Source organism: Quercus lobata, chromosome 9 (genome assembly GCF_001633185.2).
Source record: "Quercus lobata isolate SW786 chromosome 9, ValleyOak3.0 Primary Assembly, whole genome shotgun sequence".
Lineage (NCBI taxonomy): Eukaryota > Viridiplantae > Streptophyta > Magnoliopsida > Fagales > Fagaceae > Quercus > Quercus lobata.
The window spans coordinates 53,023,393-53,048,302 of NC_044912.1; the positions used below are offsets into that span (position 1 = coordinate 53,023,393).

Genomic DNA, 24,910 nt, shown 5'->3' on the forward strand with positions numbered 1-24,910 from the left:
ATGGGGGATTTTACTATTTTAGTAAGATAGGTTCCAAATTTCAACCTTTTTGAAATTGGGTATTAGGGAGGACTTATTGTATGTGACAAGTCATATTCATTAATTAATTTATAAAATGCTAATATGACATACTGGTATTAGAGGGTGTAAACTTGGGGTATTGCCCCAAGTCCTTATTGAATTTAAACTCAAAAAAAAAAAAAAAAAAAAAAAAAAAAAGACTAAGGATTTGATAGAAATAAACTCAAACTCTTTCATTCACCCAACCAACAAGAAATCAAGAACAACAATGAAAGGGAGAAGGCTTTCCAATTGCATAAACTAGAGAGAGAAAAAAAGAAAAGAAAAGAGAGAGAGAGAGAGTAAATAAAGCCAACTAGAAATGAAGATGAAAGGAGAGTAGTCAACACATTGTACATTGATTGCTAAGCAATTACAAAGTAAGCTACAAAAAAAAAAAAAAAAAAAAAAAAAGAGGTAGGAAAGTCAAAAGCAGCAATGTAAGCAATGAATAGATTGGGGTTTGATCCCTAGAAAATCAAGATGGAGAGAGAATGTGTCTTTTATTTTAACAAATAGTCACAATCTCTCTTTTGGCAAAATTGAGATCAGATATTTAATGAATTTGTCTATAAAACTATTAATAGTTTGAGAAGAGAGAGATGAAGAGTCTCTTCACCTTCTATGTTTGGGAGAATGAATATTTTCACACTCTTAAACAGTTAAAGATTGACTAAAGCACTTTAAGAATTTTACAGAATACATATAATTTAAAGAGGGGATAATTTTATTTTCTTTTAAGAAAAAATTATTAATTAAAATTTTTGTTACAATGCTTTCTTGGGCCTTGATTTTTTTTCCTAGGTGAGAGGGCCTTAATTATATTTTATTGGTTAATAGAGGGGGGGTCTTCTTCCGTTTGGGACTTAGGCCATTGCCTAAGAGCATTCACATCAACTAGTGTAAAAATTTCTGTCTATTTTAACATAACATCCCATTTTTTCTGTTTTACTTAATCACTTTTCACAACACTCACATTAACTATTTCATTAAAATATTAAAAAAAATTAAATTATTTCTCTCTTCACATCCGTTATCCATTCTCTTTATTCATTCTCTTGAAACAAAAAGAAAGAATAAAAAATAAAAATACCCAACAAAAATGTTTGTGTATATTTGCACAAGTATTATGTCCAATAGTAGACACATGACATCATCCAGATTGGTTCAATGCAACTCTGACCTAATCCTTACCTTTTATGCAAAGAGTGGTTTGCTAATGCATAAGAGTGGTTTGCTGATGACAAACTAACGCATAAAAAAAGTGATTTTTTGCCATTAGCTACGTTAGCACAATAGCCATTAGCTACGTTAGCACAAAGGAATACACTCCTAGTGAAAATGTCTAAGATATAAAATTGCATTGGCCAATTAAATTTGGAGAGAGAGAGAGAGAGAGAGAGGTGGAACAGAAAGCCTTTGCCATTAAATTTGCAGAGTCAAGGAAAAATCTGCAGAAAATTTTAAAGTAGAAATTTGGAAGAATATTCCTTGGAGATCAAAGATGCATACCATGAATAATTTTCATTCATTCTCAAGCTCTTTCTTTTGTCTGCACTACAATTTTCTTAAGCCCATGGCCATGGTGAGGAACCAAACACCAGACAAATACACGGCATTCCCAATTGGGTAATTTTTTACCATTCTCTTTGTGGCCAAGTTTTAGACCCAAGTCATTTGACCTAAAATCATAGTACAATCCTCTCTTACACACTTAGAAGTCCAAAGAAGGGGTTGGTCATTGCAGACTTCAATTCAGACCCAGCTGTGTTTAGAATTTCCATGTCGACCTTATCATCAGGAAGATACAAGAACTCGTCTCCTTCTGTTCTCTCAAACCCACAGAGCTCAAGAAATTCCATACCTCCTCTCAAGTTCCCAACTCTATCCTGTTAAGTGTTAAATAGCTAAAGAATAAACAAATGACTAGAGTAGAAATCTTACAATACAAGTACACCTAAACCAAGAAAAACAAATAAAAATATTATATGCCAAATTTTAGCGATGTTTATGAAACCCTTCTCTTTTTTCTTTGGGTATATCGTGTTTATACAGAGGAACATGCTGGCCTACAAATGTAACAGGAAATAGTGACAGACCATAAAAGCAGTAAATATTAAGACCGTTCAATTTAAGGCTACAAAGAGGATAACACTCTGTCAAATCTATGCATTACTAGACAGTAGTGATCAAAAGAAAAACTAAATATGGTGATCCAACAATCAGGATGGAGAGCTCTTGGCTCTCATCATGACTAATGAGGCTACATTTTTCATACAAATGAGCCTGGCGAATTAATGTATTATTTTTTACTAGTTAAAAATCATGAAAGTGAACCCAATAATAATCCAAAACCGAACCAAAAGTAACCTAATTTCCGTGGAAAATAACTTGGCATTACCAGTGTCTTGTGGCAATAACCTATCCCAAAAGTTTCCATCAAAAGGACAATCTAGACTTTGGTGGAGATAACAAATGGTCTCTACTTGATTCAATCAGCTCAGATTACTCATATAGTTGGTATGGAGGGTTAAACAACATGATCAAACCTCAGCAACACCCCACCTCCCCCCCCCCCCCCAACAACCACATCAATCAAAGAAATTGTTTACCTGGAATAATGGGTTAGTAAGTCGAATCTTCCTAAATTTTTCCTCATCAGGATTTTTTGCGATATTTCCAACATAGATCAGAAGAGTTTCAAAGGCCCTCCTAACTCTGGCACCATCATTCTAGACGAATAAATAGAAAAAGGCAGGGGGAATCAGGCTGCTGACAGAGTAACATGTAAAATATAGAAGTTAATGAAATAGCATGTGACAATCTTAACTAACAAAAATGGACTACATTTGGGACTGGTGAAACCCAAAGTTCACAAGTCAAAGAAATGCAAAAAATATCTATGGCAGGCACCCTAAAAATATCCTATGCATGTGATTTATACTATAACAGGTGCATGTACCTTCACCTTAGTTTAATTAAAAGGCTTTCAAGAATTCAAGCATGCGCTTTCTTTCTTTAAGTATTTGTATGTAAAGCAAGGAGCTTTTTAGTACAAGGTCGTGGAGAGCTATCTATCTTGTAAATAATAAGATGTAGTACCTCCCATTTATCTGAAAACTCAAATGCAAAGGAAATTCATTGTTGTGACAATTTATTTGTGAAGATCTTTAGCCCAATGGATTTCCAAAAAAAAAAAAAAAAACCACCCTCTATTCAAATGTTTCACATATAAGAAGTCCACTATACCAGAATTTTTATTTAGGAAAACTTCAACACTATGCTTTGCTTTTGAAACATATGACGAGGAAATTGAAGCACACTCTAACCACAGAATGAAGTTGCTAAAAATAGTTTAGGAAACCACTTATAATGTGATGGTTCTACAATAATGTCATAAAACACATAAACCAATCTATTTTTGAAATGTCTCCGAACTCTTGTGCTTGTTACACTATGAGCAATTTACCTGGTGATTGCGCTTAAGAGACCTTAAACATTCTCTCATCTGCTCTGCATTTGTTACAGACTTCAGAGGCAATGATGTCTGCAACTAATAATAAAAAGAACAACATCAAAATAACTCTGCCCTCTAGTTCAAGTAAAGAAATTTATATTATGCAATGGCACAGAAGAGTGCTAAGTTCTATAAACATCACTTTCAAAATAACTGTACCGTTTTTTCCTGCAACAAATGAGTGGAAGGTTTTACAGATGGACTTTCTGGTGGCAATCCAAGTCTTGACCTCCTTTCTACCTATGAAGACATGCATAGTTTTTTGAGTCATGGAAAATTCTTGAGAAATGTATTAAACCTCAAATCAGGAATAATGAACTAAAAAATATAAATTATCACTTGATAAAATTTAAAATAAAATAAAAACCCATTAGTCTCTCTTCTATTCTTGGTTGTTGCTTACTTCAAGTTCTTTGAGAATATTTTTTGAAAACTTTTTTCCTGTATTAGCACAACTTCCACAAAATACATATTTCTCTCTAGTTTTATTGACCATAAAATACTGTAAAGATAAAAAATTCTCCTTCCATAGAAATGGGCAGGCCCTAGGGAAAAGGTGTATTAAGGACAATGATAGCGAAATCTATAATATAAAGTTTTCATTTGGGAATTGTGTATTTTCGGTAACTTATTTGCACAGTGTTTATCGAAAGATATAGTTTTTGGTAACATTTATTTTTTTATAATTTTTTTATTTTTATTTTTTATGTTAAATGCGTTACAAAGAGCTAAAAGTTAGATTATTTGGAAAAAAACAAAAAAAAACAAAAAACAAAAACAAAAACAAAAAGACAAAAAGCTAAAAGCTAAAATGTTTTCAATGATTCCCAAACACACACATAATCTACTAGAAAAAAATTATAATCTATTAATAATTGTTCTAAGCACAATGAAATGTGGAAAAATTTTTCTAGTACCTTATCATGTTCTAGTTTCTTAAGTATTTTCTCCCTTGCCCTTTTTTCTTCCTTCTCTTCTTTTTTTTTCAAGGCTAAATAACTGAAAAAACAAAGTGAATATATTAATATTTAAGATAGAAGGAAATAAAATCTAATGTATTTAAAGACAATAAGGGATAAATAGACATAAAATTGCCAAATAGAAAAAACAATTACTAAGTTAAGACAGACCGTTGTTTTTCATTGCTTTCTAGAATTCGCTTTGCCTCAGTGAGGTCCTTACTAGCTCGAATCCTCTCCTGGAACAATAGCACAACAAAAGTCTTTATAAATAAATGCCAAGTACATGAAACGAGCTCTTAACAGAATCCCAAAGTACAAACAGAAGAGTTTGATTTGACAAAAACCAACAATGAAGCATCAATAATATGTTCTAAAATATAAAAAAGCTATGGCAAGTTCACTGTTGAATAATGTCTTTCAGAGGTAAAAAGAATTTAGGAATCATGATATAAGATCTTTAAGAAATTCAACTATATTAGGCTTCTTGATATGTTCTTGAAATATTCTTGAATGGGTTTGGATATTTAAGAACTTAAGGTTAGATAATAAAAAAGGATTGAATCTTGATGAATCCTGAAAAGAATTTGATGTTTGATTGATGGTAAAACAATGAATTGAATGATAAACCTAGGCAAGGTTTTAAGAAACCTACTATAATTATTTTCCCAAAAAAAAAAGTTACAATAATTTTATTAAAACTCACATCTCTCAATGAATTTATAGTATAAAGGCCTATAAATACTAAGTTTTTGTAAATAAAAAGAAAAAGAATACTAAACCAAGTTCGTATATGAACCATAATCATATCTCCATCATTGAATTCGGAAAATAATCTTCTAATATTAGTTTGAGCCTTGTATTTCTCATTCCTAAGTGCAACAATTCTTCTTAAGTTATCATGAATTTCCTCTGTGTGACTAGCAAATGTTTCAAGTTCGACACTCAATCTTGTAGTTGGAATAAAAAGAAAAGGAGTTCAAAACATAATATACGACTCATGGGCCTTTGGTACAGCCAAATCCCAAGAATCTAGAAATTATCAAATTACCCCAACTTTAATAAAGATTAATTAAAACTAAACAAGAAACAACATTACTTAGATAAACAATAAAATAAGACTCTTCAATTTAGGCTAGCTAAGCAAGATCCCAAGAGTCCAAAACACTCCATATTTTATGGCTTGAACATTAGAACCAACTTTTTGCCTCTTATAATTCTTCAAAAGGAGCTACCATTCACATTCCACTCATTAAATCATCTCAACCATGATATTCAATTTATCATTATAATCATGGTAATTTTCTAGTATAGAAGAGTCTACTTAGGAGAAAACTGCAAGGATATATGTAGAAAAACTTGCATTAATCATTATTTGTACAATAAGTTGCATATTATTCCTAATGTCATATTTTATGAACCAATAGACAATATATGCAAGCTTTTGAAAAAGGAAAACGTCATACTCAATGCACAAAGCTCCCATTATTGTGGGATCTAGGAGAGGTGATTGATTGGCAACCTTACCCCCATTTTTCTGGAGAGGCTAATTCCTAGACTCAAACCTGCAACCTACTTTTGGTGGAAGGTACTTGCTATCACACCAAGGCAAGCTTTAAAGAGATTAATTATATATCAATTGATACTAATAAATTGCCAGCTTCACTTTAAAATTTCTCATACTATACACATTTTCTACTTGTGTTTTAAAGCACTATTTTAACTATCTACCCCCATCCCTCCCCAAATCTCTCTTTGTCTTCCATTAGAGAAAAAGCAGTAAAAAAGTTAAAAGGGCAATCAAAATTCTTAACAAGATTTAGAAAAGGCAAGGTAAATCTGTAAAGGAGCTATCAAATAAGGAAAGAGTAAACCATAGAAATAACTGCATAATACCTTCTCCCTTTGCCTTTCCAGTTTCTTTTCTTCTTCTTCTTTCTTCTTATGTGATTTATTCCTGAAACTCAACAACATAAGTAGTCATGGAAAGGAACCAGTTAGCCAGAAATAGTAAGATCAATCTGAAATTTTTTTCAAATATTCAACCAGATTAAAGAATTATATATAAAAGGTCAAAAGAGGAGAAAGAATCTGAGGGGGAGTTCTAGAAAAACAGAAAAGGAAACCTTAGTTCCTGTGCCTTTATTTTCATTTGTTCTGTGATATCGAAAGGTTGAGGTGAGTCAAGATCAATATCCACTGCTACCTGGGAGAAGTTAAACAGTCAAGCAAACTAATCTAGTGACAGTATGTGCAACACCAAAGATTTTATAAGTTCATGTAAAAAATGTATCAACATATTCACCAAAGACAATTTTTTTCTCTCCACCTCCTTTCAATGAAACGGAGTTTACAAGAAGCAAAGATAAAGTCAAATTCCAAATCTCAAAAGCTACCCACAAAAACAAACTGATAAAAACAAGATCATATTAGAAAAGATACTTAGCTAAACAACAATTGACTGTTCCGTATAAACTTCAGCTCTTACTACCCAATCAAAACTGTCCGCTAAACAAGCATGTATATGAGAAAGAATTTCAATTGTATGAACACCCTCTATCTTATAATAAGCAGACACCTGGTAGATATACCCAAAATAAAAAAGCTGAAGATTACTGGCCAATATATGTTCTATTTAAAATGTTTCTCTTTATTTCAATATCAAACCAAGAGTATTACAGTTTAATCCCCAAGCCATCTTTTAAAATTGATGGAGAAGATCAAAATTAGCAATTCGGATCAGGATTTTTTTTTTAACAATTATTTGTGAGTTCTATTCAAAATGAAATAGCCGACTATGCCATACAATAATCTATTTTTCTCACTCCTTTTCTTATATTTTAAAGGAATTCTTCTTTTTGTTGGGCACCTTGCCCCTTTGAATATTAGACTAATTAAACAAGGGGAAAAAAAAAAAAAAGGTTATACAAGAAGCTACAATGTGAATATCAAATATTTTGGTTTTGTGAAACACAAACCCACTTCAAAGTTCAAACTATAGTTTTAGTGTTATTCTCAGCATGACTGAGGATATGGTACCATACAAGAGACTTCATTAGTTGATAAAGATTGAAGTTTAAAAATAAGGATATCATTGAATAAGAATACCAAAAATAAGTAAATAAAAATCCATGTGCAATGTAAGCAAAGAAGAGAACGAAGATGAGAAATCAAATTCATACCAAGGGCATCTGATCAATGTCTGAGTCATTCTCATGATCAATCACCCATTCTATAGCTGCCTCTAAGCTAGAATTACCTGATTATTAACACAAACATTTATTAATGTTCATTCACAATTAGGAAAACAAAAATAGACAGACCAGAAAAATGAAGAGCTCGTGTTGCTCTTGGCCTTGGAAATCCCATGGCTTCAAGTTCATCAAGCAGTTTCTTGTTGACTTGTGGAACAGCCATTTCTACAAAAGCTGTTGGATGCATTGAATAACTTTACACAGTCAATTCAACAAACAGATAGCAATCAATCAAAATTGCTTGAGGATGAAACAGAAAGACAATACCTTGTTGGAGCTGGAGTGGGTTTGATTGAATTTGGTGAAAACCCAGGTCAGGGTAAGGTATAAATTGTGGTTTTCAATCTTTCTCAAAAAAAAAAGACCTTACCAAAAAAGTTATGGATTCATATGATTAGTAGTAAGTAAAAAGTAGAAACCATTCACAGTTGCACAATTGTTAGCAAGTCGTTAGTGTTTTTTTTTTTTTTTTTTTTTAATTACTGTTTTTAAGAAGGAGTCATTTATTAGATTGGGTTTGTGATTAAATGCCTTTTTTAAATTATTTTTCTTATAATTCAACTACCACTTTTTCGTATTTCCAATTCCAATAAAGACGATATAAAAGTAGAAATCCTCTTACCCCATTAATGTAAAAAAAAAAAAAAAAACTAACAAAGATATACAATAACACCTTATTTGCCTACCATTTCATACATATACCATTAAAAAAAAATTTAATAATAGATTGTGATGGGCACAGATGTGAGGTAGAAGGAAAATTGTAAAGGGATGTTTTGAAAATATTGTGATTTTTGTTATGACCCTAACTTTACTGATAAATAAATATGTAATACCTAAAGTGGTGTCCATTTGCTTCAATCTAAACTATATACTCACATCAAATGAAATTACTCAACTCCAACTCAACTCTATCTAAGCAATAATGGTCACAATAAAAATGATATTACTCAAATCACAATTTATCATCTTTTTTCTTTTTCTTTTTTTCTTTTTTTTTTTTTGAGAAAGCTCAATTTGTCATCTTAATATGCTATAATAAATTTTTTTTTAAAAAGGCATAATTTATCGTATTTATAGCATTATCTGTTGGTGGTGATTTTGAGGGAGACCAACTGTTGGAAAAGTCTCCACTTGATGTACTCTCCAGTGGCCGAAGTAGGGCTCCCCCTTGGAGGTTGTCTTCAACCTCTAAAACCCTCATTTTTGAGAAAAATAAAAATCTCAACTCAAACTTCGATCCTTTGTGTCTTTTTCATTTTATAAATAAATCAAGAAAATCATATTTCATAGCTTAAGAGGCGTACATTCTAGCCATATAATTAATTTTCTAAAATAACCAACCTAATGCATGAAAATAGAGGCGCAAAGTTTCGGTTCAATACCAATGTTGGAAGATAAAAAAGATTAACATAAGAACATAAATTTATTTCTACCAGTACCTTTAATAGAGAATAATCATCATCTTCACACACGAGCCTTTGCTCCCTTTATATGGAAAACCATAGGGTGTACACGGCCGGCCCAAGGCTCCACCAAAAAAATAAATTCCCCTTGGGGAAAAAGGCCCCACTTCCCATGGTTAAATACCCAAATTTTTATAAAATTATATATATATTTTTAAATGTTTAGCATTTTTTTTTTAAATTAGTAATGTTAAGGATACTACAAATTTTTTAAAGGTTGTTTTTACAGTGCTTTTAGCGCATTTTTCCTTTTCATTCTTATTAAGACTCTTAAAGTACGAGACCAACAGAACCTGAAATGTTTCAAAAAAATGCTGTAAATGTGTAAAATCATCAATTATAGATTAATCTCCCCTAATAATTTGAGACATTAATTTTTGTAAACTGATATCCTACAAAACCACACACCAAATAATATTATATATATATATATATATATATATATATATCTCCCTCTCTTAAAAACAAGATATAAAATTAAAAATTAGATCACAACTTTATGCATCATCATATATTCAAAATAAATTATATTTTTTTAACTGTAACATATTTCTATTTCTTTTTATTAATATTTATGGTTCAACTGTGATATTCAATTCTCTATGTGAAATTAACATTAATTTAGTTGATATTATTCATCAAATTATGTATTTAATATATCAAATTAACCTTAATTTGATTAATATTAAATAACTTTATTTAATTAATATTTACATATTAAAGATCCTACATAAAATTTTTGCCATAGATTATGTTGGGCTGCCCTGAGGGTATGCAACAAAGAGAAGTAACTTTTTGGCAATGTCAAACTAAACTAAGCTTTAATACAATTTATTTATGTTTAGCCGGATATTTCTAGCAAAATAATGTTATAAGTATAAACTATTTTACAAAAAATAGTTTTATTAAGCCCTTTGTATTACACTCGCCATTACTTTTATTAAGCCCTTTGTATTACACGGACTATGGAGTACACGCGCCATTACTTTTATTAAGCCCTTTGTATCATGCTATTCTTGCCTACTAGTTTTTGGAAACCAAGAACTCCTAGTCCTACAAGGTTTTACACTCATTGAAGTCGGTTCTATTTTGTATTAATATCTGACTTTGAGAAGAAACTAAATTAAGCAACAAAACCAAAAAAAAAAGCAAAAAAGAAACAAATTACTTTCTCTCCAAGATTTTCTCTTTCGCCAAAGTTTTCAGTAGCCGACCGGCCATGGCTATGTCTGTGCTTTTGGGTTTAGATGCGAGCACTCGTATGGGAATGCAGCATCGTAACTTGAATAGCAACAAGAAGAAGAAGACGCTCTTTTCTGGTTCTGGGTATGACGAGGAATCAGCAATCTCAATGTTGTCTTCTACTGCTGCCAGTACCAGTAGTGCCGCCATGAACGGTGAAAAGAAAAAGAAAGCATGCAATGTTATTAGGATGAAGGTTCCTAAAGACTTCAAGTTGGAGGACTATAACAAGGAGAGTGATGCAAAGACTGTTACGGATTCTACTTGCACTACTGACTCTTGTTGTTCTAGTACCACCATGATGAACGGTGATGATGGGATAACAAAGAAAGAGAGGATTGTGGTCAAGATCAATTTGGCTGCATGGCGGCAAAGGAAAGCGCAACAACAACTGATGGAATCAAGTTCGTCAACTCAAGCCATCAACACATGTTCCGAAAAGCGACAACAACAACAACAGATGGAATCAAGTTCATCAACGCAAGCAATCAACACATGTTCTGAGAAGCAAGAGATCCAAAAGGAAGAGGAGAGAAAGGAGAAGGGGAACTCATTAGAGTTGAAATTGGAATCTTCAAAAAGAAAGCTACAATTGAGGTACCAACAAGTTCAAAATGCCAAAAGAAAGATTCAATTGGTAGATTTGAGAGACATGCCTAAGCCTGAGCCTGACATTAATTTCGCCAAGAAGTCCAAGTATCACCGATGATTTGCATGCTGATGTTGCACTCTCAAGATTTTTTTGTATATTCTCTGTTTAGATTCGATTTGATTTTTTGAATCCTTTGTACTTGGTTGTTTAAGCGACCATATTGATCATTTTAGAATTCTAATTTTTTGCGTTTGGATATGTGTACATCTTTGTTAGTATGGCATTATACATGGTTGCATATGCGATCTCTGTGTTATTAAATGAAAGCTTTTCTTTTCAATTGGTTTATTGATTAAAGAGCACACAGTATTTATTTAATTTTAGAATACTTATGACTAGGGGTGAAATTGGTCAATTTCAATTTTTCCGTCAAATTGATGCTTTCAGTTTTTGCCATATTTGACACTGACACCAAACCGAAGTGACTGCATTTCAATCGGTTCAATTCAGTCGGCTTTCAGTTTCTTCTAATTTCTTATCAACCAAACAAAGCATAAAAAAGAAAAACCATATTTCCTTTTATTTTCCCACATTTTCTTAGCACCCAGGCGCCAAGCAATTCTAAAAGAGCGACAATTTTAGTCTAGAAAATTCAAGGAAAATTAAAAAGGAACAAATATGATATGAGAATTAAAACTTTGAATCATATGTTACTGAAGAATCGATCTCTGATTGTAGCATTCTATTGTTCATTAGATTTTTGGAATAAATGTGCTCTTGTTGTGAATCTTGTAAGTTTCAGTAGATGCGTAAACTTGGTTAAGTTATCAAAGTGGGATGGGAGTGGAAGATATGATTGTAGCATTCTATTGTTCCGATTGTTTACTTATATTTGTAACAGTGGTATTTTATAGAAGATCTATTCCAGGGGTTGTTTTGATAGAACCTTGGAAATTTTCTTTGGACTACAAAAAGTCTTTTGAACTGCCCATAAGTTCAGTGAGTAAGTGGAAGAACTGCATATTGTATATTTAAATTTCAATGCTTTAATATGGCTCTATGTGCCTGTCAAGACCATGTGAACAAAAGTGTAGGCTAAATGCCCTTGTTCAGTAGGCATTTTTTCATGTAGTATTATCTATATTTGATCGGCATCTTTCTAACCCTCTAGCTTATATTTGTAACGGGTGTGGTTTTTGGGCTTGTGAATTTGCATGAATTGGGAATCATTCATTGGGACTTAAAGCCCCAAAATGTGTTGATAATCAAGGAAAGATCTTTATTTGCAAAGCTTTCTGACATGGGCATTAGCAAGTGCCTTGTCAGGGATATGTGAACTGTTTTCATCCTTCATCTACAACATTTTTAACCATTCTAGCTTGAAAATAATGCTTTTCTAAGCATAAATGGATTTTCAAACTGCTATTTCTTAAATCATTTTTAACCATTCTAGTTGTTAAAGTTTTTTTCTTCTGTGATGTGTGATTGTCCTTGAGGTAAAGTATATTATTTGACTGAACCCAATGGTCATTGAGTAAGGCAGCACTTGGATGCCGCATTAAAAAAGAAGAGTTTACTTTGTTTTCGATAGCATTTGAAGGCGCAAAAGCAGAACCAACAATACCAACTATTTCTAGTTTAGTTTATAGATTAAGTATGGACACCTTATGATTGGTCTTGATCTCTAGTCAAACCTTGTATAGGCTTGTTGGCAGGAGGGTGGCTGATTAGGGATTGTTTACTTTGAACTGATATTTTTAGTATATATATATATATATATATATATATGTATATTAAATGATGTTCTTTCATGGCAATTTAAATATATATCTAAGGTTGCAAGAAGACTTCTTGTTGAGTGTGAATCCAAGAGGGAAAAATTCTCTCATTTGAGCTCAATATGGAGGATGGCTTATGTATACTGCTGCCTCAATGGAGACTTGGGTCTTGTTCTAGAACTTCTTGACGGGAACCCTTTTCTTGTCTCTGGGGGAAGGAGAATATGGTGTTACTGATATGCTTTATGCAGCAGCCAGGAGTAAGAGTTCTGAGGTTTTACTTGTCTTTGGGGAAGGAGAATATGGTGGAGCACATTGGGGATATACCTTCAGTTTACAAGTGGGAGATGATGAACAAGGCTGTTCATGCTGCTGATAGAGGAGGAAATTTGAATGTTTTAAAGTAGCTTCTTGCTGATTGCTCTGACATTTTGGCTTATAGAGATATTCAGACTCAACTTTCCTGCATGCAGCAGCTGGGAGAGGGCAGGTTGAGGTGAGGCTCTAACTACTATAAGCTATTGGAAAACTGGCCCTTTGTTTTTGTTCTTGTGAACCTTTTTTTTGTTGTACATTATACTACCTGGTCATGCTTTACCATTACATAGAACTGGGAAGTTTAATTTTGTCATCTCCACCCAAAAAAAAAAAAAAATTGGCAGGGCCCCTAGTAGAGCCCAGGCATAAGGTTTGAAAGGGTATAAAGCTTACCATTGTATAAAGCTAACATTCCCCTTAATTAAAAGGTTGGTCAATTCTTAGGAAATTCATGTCTTGGCTCCATTTGGTAGTCACACATTGTATGTGCACCAGGCTGTGAGAATGCAAGTGACTGAACTTGGCAGTGTCAAGGGTGAAGGTAAAGCCTAAAACCAAGCTTCATTGATTGGAAAGCAATAATTATATCCCCTAGTTGCACATACATAATACATTATACAAGCGAAAATTGCCATCTTTATCATATCATGTGTTCTTTGGTTACTATATATGTCAAGGGACTGATTGAACTTGGTAGCAGGTAAAGCGTACCAATTTGGTGGATTAGAAATCAGATTATTTTTGCAGGGCACACTCCAAAACCACAGGGAGATGCTGGAAATATTTTCAAGTCATATTTTGATCACTGCTCAGCTTGGTCATCATTAATAATTATCATCTCCTATTTGTTCAAGATGGAATGAATATGGAGATGCTGTTTTTGCCCAATCTGCCTTCTTCCCCATCTGCTAAGCAGCATTCCAAGCAATCAAACTTGCAGTCCACCACAACCTCCACTATGTTATCATTGAAGGAGACTCTAAAGAAGTCACTAAAGCCCTATTGCATCTTCACTCACTTCCTCCATGCTTCCTTGCTCCTTTCCTATCTGATATTAAATCGGCCTTAACCCTAAGCTCACTCTCTTGCTGGGATTTTAATTTTGTTCCTGGAGATGTAAATTTTCTTTTCCATAATATTGCCTGTTGAACTGTTTTTTGTTTGTGGAACAGTCCAATCTCCATCTCCTCCCTTCTTTGATTGGGTCCAATCATCCAAAGATGGAGGTAGGCTGGGCCATCCGCTCTTTCCTCTTAATATATCATTATTCATAATTATAAATAGTAATAATAAACAAGGGCCTACCAATAAGTTTGATTGTGTTGGGCCATAACGATCATGCATACAATTTATGTACAGTTTGGGTTTGTTGGGCTAGGGGTCAAAATAGTCATTATAACATGTCCATAAATCAAGATATGCTCAAAGTGAAATTAAGGAGTGGTTCATCGGTGAAAATCAAATGTTATTATTGTTTATTATTATTATTATCTAAAATAAAAACTAAGAGAAAATTCAATTAGATTTATAAATTGAATTTTAAATTGAGCTATAATTTTTTGACATGTGTTTATTTAATTTCTTAAGTTTGGTGAAAATATGATTCTAAAAAAAAAGGGTTTGGTGAAGATTTGATCACCAAACTTTTTTCTGAAGGAAGCAATGGAAAGAATGAGGAAGGGGAAAAAGATTTGAAGGAAGCAATAGAAAGAATGGGGAAGGGGAAAAATCGAAAGAAGGCCTGAGAGAGGAATGTGGAAAGTAATGCCTGATCTGACTAAATTTGAAAATGAAATTTGTGACCTTAAATCTCAACTAAAATTTCATGCGAAAAAATGCAATTTCCTCTAATTAAGGTCACCAAACAAAGGAATTAGTAAATTTCTTCTTCAAATTCTACCATCTAACTTAATTCTGTCTCCAAATATTGCTCCACACAAATACACTTGAAGATCCACCTCATTATCTTTCATCTCTTTTCATCATCCCAACTATTCAGATTAAATTACGGTGCAATAGTTAAGGTTATTATATGGTGCACTAGATCCAAATCCAAATACGTTGATGTGGGCTCTTGTGGCTATGAATTGCCAAGCCCATGTTAGTCAATTAACCAAATACAATGTGGAGAAGGATTTTCCCAATTGACCTAATATTAGCATAATATATATATATATATATATATATATATATATATGTATATATTCTACTATGCTGCAAAGTCAAAGAAAATTCCAAAACCTAGCAATGTAGCTGCATCAAAGAAAATAGAAAAGAGAGGTAGTCGCTTCTAGTCTTGTGTTTTCTTGAAAATAGTGTAATGGTGTAATTGAAATTTGAGTTTTTATACTATTGTATATTTCTATTTTTATAGTGAAATTTCTTTGTCATCGTCGTGGAAGTAAACAGTTTGCCAAACTATGTAAATTTTTATATTCTTTGTGTGCTTATTATTTATTTTCCACTTATTTACTACTCCCTCCATCCCACTTTGTTTGTCCTCTATTCCATTTTAGGATGTCCCAAAATATTGTCCTGTTTCTAAAAATAAAAGTCATTAATTTACTAATATTCCTATTATACCCCTATTTTATTAATAATTCAATTTTTTGATAAATTTAGTTAAGGGTAGTTTTGGAAACTTATGCATTTTTAAAAAGTAGATAAGATAATAAATGATGTTCCTTTAAAAAGTTTGATTTTTCAAACAGGACAAACAACATGGGACGGAGGGAGTATTATTGAGAAAAAAATTGCCAAATGCCCTTTTCGGGCAAAAAAAGCAGTATTATGCCCTCCTTCCCAAACTAATTAGGAAAATGTCCCTCTTTTGAAACTCGATTTTCTCAAAATTGAGTTAAACCATATAGTGATATTTTTAAGAAGACTATAGTGATGTTTTAAGGACATATAGTGGCGTTTTGTAACTCGAGCTCCATGAACTCGAGTTATAGGCAATAAAAAAGGAAAAAAATTACATATAACTCGACTCCATGGGGCTTGAGTTCCAAAACGCACCATTGGCGAAATTGCTTCCTCCAGTCTTTGTATGTATGGGATGTACCCGAGAAAGAGACAAAGCAGTTGAGAGGAACAGAATTGACCATAGCGCAGCGATAGAGTTAACGCCTAAAGCGCGCGAAGCGCTAAACTAAATGAGCTAATGAGCTAACTCATTAGAGCTGGTGAGCATACTTGACAAGAGATAGAGACAGGCGGTAGAGAGGTCCCCCACTTGGATTCCCGCCCCGTTGGCATCTCCGATCCGAGATAAACCGGTCCCATCTCTCTCCAAACCTAACGTGGTAGTTTCCCACTATAGATCCTTAAAATGTCACTATAGGCTCCTTAAAACGCCATTATAAGGCTCCAGGAAATTTTTTTTTTTTTATAACTCGATTTTGAGAAAATCGAGTTTCAAAAGAGGGGCATTTTCCTAATTAGTTTGGAAAAATGGGCAAAATACTACTTTTTTTGCCCGAAAATGGCATTTGGCAATTTTCTCCCTATTTTTGATTTAAATCGTGGGGTGCTATTTGCACAAATCCAAGTCCATTCGGAGAAAAATCTTCTTTGAACTTTACAACCCTAACATCCAAATCCAAAATATACAAATATACTCCAAAAAAAAAAAAAAATCAGCAACCAAAAGATATTATTTAGTAGGTGTGTGTTAAAAAGAGATATGTAGGCGCGTGGAATAGGCAAGCCTAGATACATTGCACAAGATCAAAGTAGAAGTGCTATTGTACCACCAACTTGCACATATTCTCTCTACAAAGCAAAGTATCAGCAACCAACACCATCGTTTATCTAATCATCTGTCTCTAAATTACTAGCAATGAAGGATAGAAATAAAAAGAGAGAAACTTTTGTTGACGATTTTTTTTTTTTTCCCTTTACAAAGAATGCATTGAATTGAGACGCTGAACCTTGCCGTTGTTTCCGATATTCCAATAGTCTTTCCAATATATATATATATACACACACACCACTGTTTAATGTATATTATTAATTAAGGAACTTCCCTTTAAATTCCGAAAATACTGTCAAATTCATCCATTTCTAAGATTTAAATCATAGGGCTAGACCCTTTTAGATATACATTATTGTCAGTTTCTTTAAGACCTTCTCCCTTCTCTTGATGTGTATTAAAAATAGCTGGTATTATCCAAAAATAAAAATCATATGGCTAGACATGTAAAATTAGTAACTCTTAATTTTTAGCTATATCAAAAAAAAAAGTTTTTTCTCTCACCTCCACATTCCTCTCTCACATTAGTTGTCAAGCAATAATACTTCTTCTTTTTGAAAAAATATAAAAAAATAAAACTATTTTTTTTCCACAAGGTACCATTTTTTTATACCACTAAACTATTTTTTTCCCACCTCCACATTTATCTCTCACATTAGTAGTCAAATACTAATAAATAAATAAAAAAGCCTCATCACACTCGCAAAGCGCGTGTGATGAGGCTAGTGTGTGTATATGAGTCAAAATTGAGAGAAAATTTAATTAAATCTCAAATTGGGCTCTAATTTATATCATATTTCTTATTCTATTTTCTTAATTTTGATGCAGCTATTTATTACAATACAAAATCAAAGAATCCAATCTAATTTTCTTAATTTTTTGTGCTAAATGAACTATTAAGTGAGAAAACCATAAAATCAAAATTAATAAACATTTAAAAAATCAAAATTATTATTATTATTATTCTAGGGACCAGATTAACCAGCGGCCCAAGCCCACTTAGAATAGTGGCTGGATCGGTCCAACTGTGGCCCAAAACAATGAATTTATAAGAGAGGAAAACAAACAACTAAAAGGGGACTCCGCCTAAGAAGGAAAATAAGGAGGGAAAGGTTGATCTTATTAAGAGGATTAACCACTTTCTCAATACAAATTGGCCCGAGGAGACTACATTTACATAAGAATTATTACTATTCACTCTCTTATCTCTCAATTTTCTTCTAGTTTCTTCTTTGTCTCTTGATCCTTCTCCCTCTCTCTATGAACCTCACTTTTCTTATATACTCCTTCTTTTATCACATCTTAACCATCCATCCTTACCTAACATCCCTCCTCTCATGACACTTGTCACTTTTTACATCTGAAGAAGGTGGTGAAAGGAGTTTATTTAGCTATGACTTACACTGTTCAGGTCACTTCCTCATAAATGCAACTGATAAAGCTGTTACCCACCATTTAATGCGGAGGTGACAGGTTACTCAAAACTAGAAATTTCCCCTATGATCACTAATTCTCTCTCTCTCTCTCTCTCTCTCTCTCTCTCTCTCTCTCTCTTCAGATTCTCGCTCCTACTTGGAATGCCTTAGAATACTTTAACTTATCTCTTCCCCTCTTTGGGCGCCTTTCCTTCTCGGGTCCATGGATCACGGCATCCTCACAGTTATATGGCAACTCTTTATATCCATCATCGGTCCTCGGCACCCACAACAACCCCCTTAAAAAGTTGGCTACAGTCTTTGAGACAAAAGCAAAGTTTTAATCACATAGGTAAACTATGCACGTGCCCTATGTGTTCCCATGTGTTAACGTCCTTTCACCTATCTCCAACACGCTCCTGACGCTTCGGAATCCACAGTATCACATTTATGGTGTCAAGCGGCTGCTTATCCCCCATGTTCCATAGCTTGATCAGGATCTAATGGTTCTTATCTCCCCTCGCGTATAGGTTCCCTCACAGCCATGCCAGTAATGACCCGGCCAACTACTCCCGCCCCCACACGCACCTCTTCCGTGAATGCTACTAAAAAGAAACAAAAGAGGGTCCAATGAGGCAAGGGCACCAACGGTGCTAAAGAGGGGGAAGTCTCCCAATCCTCCCATCAGCCCCCTACTAAGGAAGCTCGAATAAGGAGAGGGCCCCAAAAGAATTCCTCTACTGGGACTTCCAAGGAGCTCGGGGGAAATCAGCCCAAGAAACCTTCCATCTAGAGGCCCCTCTTCACCCTCAGCTCTGGAAACCCGGTGTTGGACGATGCTAACCTGGGGGATCCCCAAAAGGGAAGCTCAGGCCTGCTAGATGAGTGCCTGGAGAAGGCTCTATGCCGGCTAGAGGACATGGTCGAGCTAAGGTCATTTAGGAAGCGTGAAGTCTTCCTAGCCTTAAAACAGGACTTAGCCAAGGTACGTGACCACTTTCCTTAGTTTACAAAATTAACTTGTAGAAGTTTAACCCAACATTTACGCTTTTTTTTTTTTTTTTTTAAAGGAGGGAAAGGCAGATCTTATTAAGAGGATGAACCACTTTCTTAATACAAATTGGTCTGAGGAGACCGCATTTATATAAGAATTATTACTATTCACTCTCTTATCTCTCAGTATTCTTCTAGTTTCTTCTTTTTCTCTTGATCCTTCTCCCTCTCTCTGTGAACCTCATTTTTCTTATATACTCCTTTTATTACATCTTAACCATCCATCCTTACCTAACATCCCTCCTCTCATGACACTTGTCACTTCTTACATTTGAAGAAGGTGGTGGAAGGATTCTGTTTAGCTGTGACTTATACTATTCAGGTTACTTCCTCATAAATGCAATTAATAAAACTGTTGCCCACCATTTAATACAAAGGTGACGGGTTACTCCAAACTAGAAATTTCCCCTATGGTCACTAATTCACTCTCTCTCTCTCTCTCTTCAGACTCTTGCTCCCACTTGCAATGCCATAGAGTACTTTGACTCATCTCTTCCTCTCCTCTAGCGCCTTTCCTCCTCTGGTCCGTGGATTGCGGCATCCTCACAATTATATGGCAACTCTTCATATCCATCCTTGGTCCTCGAGCACCCACAATTATTATTATTATTATTATTATTATTATACAAATAGTGGTTGGACAAACTAAAATTGAGAATTGCATAGATAACAATTTAAATGAATATATATGATTGTATATAAACGTGGTAAAATTTTAATACATAATTAGTTATGTTTATTTATACACATATCTCATGTATATTCATGGAGTTATAAGCTAATTTCTATTAGGAAAAAAAAAACATTTTTTAAGGTGCTACATATAAATTTGTTGTTAGTTGTTTATTTCGGCAATTGTGCCGATTGACAGATATTCGACTTTTAATAAAACTAAAGGTTACAACAAAATCTCAAATTTGAAAGGAGGAAGTGGTGATTCAAATAAATATTTGAAACCTGACTTTTGAAAAGTTTAAATAAGAAGTTTGTTATCTTTTCAAAATTTTTAAAAACGTAGTTGCACAAGCTAACACAAGTTGTAGGTGTCATGATTGAGTGCTCTCTTCAAGAAACAAGATTTTCTTTCTAATTTTATAGTAGTTTTCCTACAATTGCTTCTAAAGAGTAAAGACTACTAAAATGATGTAATAAGTTATGGAGGATGGTATGGAGAAGACAATATAGCGTGTAAGTAAGTTAGAGAAAATGATGGCTCAGACCCATCATGCTTTTTTCTTGGTTTTTAGCCAATCTTTGGGGGTTGTCATCCAAACTACGTACCCTTTTATATATAGCACATATTAGCTTCACCAAGACCAAGATCACCAAGACAAAGCTAAGCTGAAAAACTAGCTAGGGCAGTGAAGCCATGCAGTGCCTTAAAATGAGGTTTTCACTGCTTGATTTTTTATTGTTATTCCTACCTTGTTGGGTGCTTACAAGTGAAGGCAGTGACAATATAAGTTTTTATGAAAACTATGATGTTACATGGGGTTTTGATCATGTCTTTTCTTTATATCAAGGACGCGATATTCAACTCTCTTTGGATATTTCTTCAGGTTATTCTCTCCCCTCTTGTTTCTTAATTTCCCCCTTTCATTTTAAAAGATCAAAAGATTATATATCCCCCTCAATTTATGATATACTTCTTTTACTTTTTCATTCCTCAATATATTATTATAGTTTCATTTCGTAAAAAAATTCTTATTACGTTTTGCCCATCTTGTATTTTGTTTCCCTATTCTTTTTTTATTTTTATTTATATGCTATGTATCATTATTCATTAACATTCAAATTTTCAATATGAATAAACTTTAAGTCAACTAGATTAAAGATGGAAATCCTAAAGCTTTGCAAAAAGTTCATTTTTGGGAAGTTCAAAATTTCAAAAAAACGAATAAAGAATCTTACCCTAGTTAGATCTCCTCTTATAGTTTCTGTTTTGTCAAGGATATTTACGGACGATCGGGTCCTTTTTAACTCATCTCATATTGTCTCTTGTTATCGAATATAGAAATTGGTTCTAATGTTGATTACATTAAAAAATATTTGGTGGGCTGATCTAATAATAAAAAGTAATTATCATAAACCAGATGCCATAGATTTAGAGCCAACCATTTAAACAAATTATTATTGTTGTGAATTATAATATGGATTACTTAAAATTAAGAGTTGATAGAGCTACAAAACAAATCACTTGTTTTGATTGGTTATGGTAGTCCTCCCTTTGGATTCTCCAAGTCCATATATGGATGTAAAACATGTTATATTTTATAATTAAACAATATAAAATATAATTGCTGAATGTGTTTTGATCGCTTTCACAGTTTCAGAGTATTCATCATCAAAGGTTTAAAATTATTGTGAAAGTGAAAAATAATATTAATAATAAATTTTTACTATATCATAAATAACATATAGATACTAAAACATGTTATAGAGGAAAAGTTTTTAAGTATGAGCCGAGTTTTCAAAGTAATGAAGGATTCCACATCAAGCACAAACTAGCTATTCCACATGGAATCATATATCTTTCTGGGAAAATTCAATCTGATATTCAATCAAATTTATTTACTAAACGAAATTTTCATGAGATTTGCAGAGTTTTTACATTAGTGATGCAAAAATGGTGGCTCTTAATTGTCTTTATGTTATAATCTTTTATATCTTGCAGGGGCTGGCTTCGCATCAAAGCTAGGCTATGCTTCTGGGTTTTTTCATTTGAGGATGAAGCTACCAGACAAGGATTCTGCTGGAGTAGTTACTACATTTTACGTGAATTCCAAGCCCCTTCTTTTTCATTGTTACATTTAGAGATTTTATGTTTCACTTTTAGTGTTCCACTTTATATTCCATTAATCGCATTATATCACATGTTCCTCTTTTCTTTTTTTTTTCTTTTTTAAGTTGTCAAAATTTTATATATATACACACACGCACACTTAAGATATTACCATACAATGTTGGAGTGGAACACTAAAATTAGGATAGAAAAATTTTATTCGTTATGTAATGTTCATGTGCATGTGTCTATATATAATTAATTTTTATTTCCCTTTTTTATGCTGAATAATTTTTATTTTCTTAATATCCACAAAATGGAAGAGACTGATTCAAGGTGATATGCTTATATGCAGCTAAGTTCACATGGTAATAATCATGATGAGCTGGATTTTGAGTTCTTGGGCAATAGGGAAGGGAAGCCATACACATTACAAACAAATGTCTTTGCAAATGGTCTTGGAAACAGGGAGCAAAGAATTCTTCTTTGGTTTGACCCCACAGTAGATTTTCACACTTACAAAATTCTCTGGAACGAACATCAAATCGTGTAGGAACAAAATGAATAAAATAATAGTATAAATACAAATAAATTACACAATTTTTTTGCAACATTTGAGGTGTTAGATTGTAATTAATGCAACTTTTTATGGTTTTAAAAACCAGATCAAGGCAAAAACCATTTTTGCCTCTAGTTCCTAGTTCAATCTGGTTTTTGACCCGTTTTGGCAGATTTTTGACCGGTTTTCACTGATTTTGAAGGTTTTTACCGGATTGAACTGGTACTCGATTCCCAATTAAACCGGTCAGTTTAGTCCAGTTTTTAAAATCATGCAACTTTCACACATAAAATTTTTTATTATTCACCAATCACAATCTACCACCTCAGCTGTCAAAAATAAAAGTTATGATATTTGTTGTGGATCCATACCATTCTCTCTCTCTCTTCTCTCTGTCATAGCTAATATGATGCTTTTCAACCTTGGGTATAATTACAGATTTTATGTGGACAATGTCCCCATCAGAGTGTTTAAAAACAACAAAAACATTGGCGTTGACTACCCATTACAGCCAATGCACATAGAAGCCAGCTTGTGGGATGGAGATAGTTGGGCAACTGATGGAGGCCAGACAAAAATTAATTGGACTCATGCACCATTCAATGCACACTTCCAAGGATTTGGCATTGCTGGCTGCCCAATTCAGAACTCAGACATTCAACAATGTTATTCTTCCAAGTATTGGTGGAATTTGGAAAAGTATTGGAAATTGGATCATAGACAACAAAGAGAGTATGAGAATGTGAGAAAGAAGTACATGAACTATGACTATTGTTCTGATAGGCCTAGGTACCCTACACCACCACCAGAGTGCTTTCATTGATAAGGTAAGGAGCACAAGAATGGAAGATAACGAAGTTAATAAAATACAGGGTGAGCTTCAAGGAGATCCAATGAGACTGACACCAAAATTATGAGAAACTTGGATCAATTTCTCACTTTGTTCTTTAAGAATACATTCCTACATTTACAAGTTGTTAAAAATATGTGCGATATTGGTTTTATGTGTATTAATGTGTAATGGTTCTAGAGGCCCAATAATATTGTGTATTTTTTTTTATATATATAATATTCAAAATAGTATTACAGCCAAGTTTGATCTTGGCCGAGTTTATGTAGCAAACACAAAATCCAAAAACACGCTGTAATGGCAGAAATAACACTAATCTATAAACAAAAAAAAAAAAACCTCCTTATCTTAAGATCTCCTCTCTCAGTCAACTATCTTCCACAAACCAGCACACCAAATGCTTATACAGAATTCGATAACCAAAACCCAACAACAAGTCTAATATCTTGTTAATGTCAAATGTGTTGCCACATGCCACCATAAACTTCAATGGGGCTCTTTCCATATAGATAATTGGGCTGGAGTTGGAGTGGTCATACGCAGTGCATCTGGATTGGTTATGGCCTCACTATCTCAACAGATTCCTCTACCTCATACTATCCATGAAGTTGAAGCGCCGGTAGCTAGACGAGCTTTGCAATTTGCTCTTTTTTTGACCAAAGACGATAAAATTTTGCTCTTGAACTAGGAGTTTTTGGAGGGAGACTGAGATACTCACCACTGCCCTTTGAAGTACTTGCAACTCCCTGGAACAATTTGGTCATATTATGAAGGATGTGCAATACCTTGCCTCTTTTTACTCAAATTTTAATATTTTTCGTGTACGTAAACATTATAACTCTATTGGTGATGTGCAATACCTTGCCTTTTTCTTACTCAGCTTTTAACCTTTTCATGTAACTCTAGCGTGGGCATTGTAACTCTATTGGTTATTCACTTGCAAGACAAGCAATTTTGTTTCACTAATTATTAGTCTGGATAGAAAATATTCCACTAGATGTTAAAGCTATATTTTAGACTGATTTAAAGAGTCCCCCCCTTTTTTTTTTGCTAAACGATTTAAAGAGTCCCCCTTAATAAATAAAAAAACCCACATTTACTCATCTCTCCTTTTTGGTTCAACTTATACGTGAAATTTGACAACTTTCTCACAAATTCACTCCACATTATGCCCAATCTATCATCCATCAAATTTGGTCACCTTCAAGGCATCTTGGAAGGACCAACCTAGTCAACCGGTCAAAGTTACAAGCTTTATATTCCAAACACAAAGAATCATCAAACTTTTGCTTTGAGTTTTACAGGGAGAGT

At 33.4% G+C, this 24,910-nt stretch overlaps 2 protein-coding genes across 7 annotated transcripts; one reads left to right on the forward strand and one right to left on the reverse strand.

Moving 5' to 3' along the window:
- Nucleotides 1-1,639: 1,639 nt before the first annotated feature.
- LOC115959401 (UBX domain-containing protein 1-like) lies at nucleotides 1,640-8,121 on the reverse strand. Of its 6 annotated transcripts, none has more exons than XM_031077766.1 (11): nucleotides 8,058-8,121; nucleotides 7,860-7,964; nucleotides 7,719-7,795; nucleotides 6,663-6,742; nucleotides 6,433-6,493; nucleotides 4,708-4,775; nucleotides 4,495-4,576; nucleotides 3,737-3,817; nucleotides 3,530-3,607; nucleotides 2,673-2,792; nucleotides 1,640-1,949 (listed from the first exon to the last, which is right to left on the reverse strand). In XM_031077766.1, the coding sequence occupies exons 2-11, from the start codon at nucleotides 7,951-7,953 to the stop codon at nucleotides 1,767-1,769; spliced, it is 924 nt and encodes a 307-aa protein (XP_030933626.1). In that variant the 5' UTR covers nucleotides 7,954-7,964; nucleotides 8,058-8,121; the 3' UTR covers nucleotides 1,640-1,766. The 6 variants fall into 6 exon arrangements, with proteins under 6 accessions (XP_030933626.1, XP_030933625.1, XP_030933627.1 ...); XM_031077765.1 differs by having other exon boundaries at nucleotides 3,530-3,613; XM_031077767.1 differs by lacking the exon at nucleotides 3,530-3,607.
- A 12,579-nt stretch (nucleotides 8,122-20,700) lies between these two features.
- LOC115959366 (xyloglucan endotransglucosylase/hydrolase protein 2-like) lies at nucleotides 20,701-23,808 on the forward strand. The gene is made up of 4 exons (XM_031077729.1): nucleotides 20,701-20,967; nucleotides 22,083-22,183; nucleotides 22,546-22,739; nucleotides 23,188-23,808. The coding sequence occupies exons 1-4, from the start codon at nucleotides 20,778-20,780 to the stop codon at nucleotides 23,570-23,572; spliced, it is 870 nt and encodes a 289-aa protein (XP_030933589.1). The 5' UTR covers nucleotides 20,701-20,777; the 3' UTR covers nucleotides 23,573-23,808.
- Nucleotides 23,809-24,910: the final 1,102 nt, after the last annotated feature.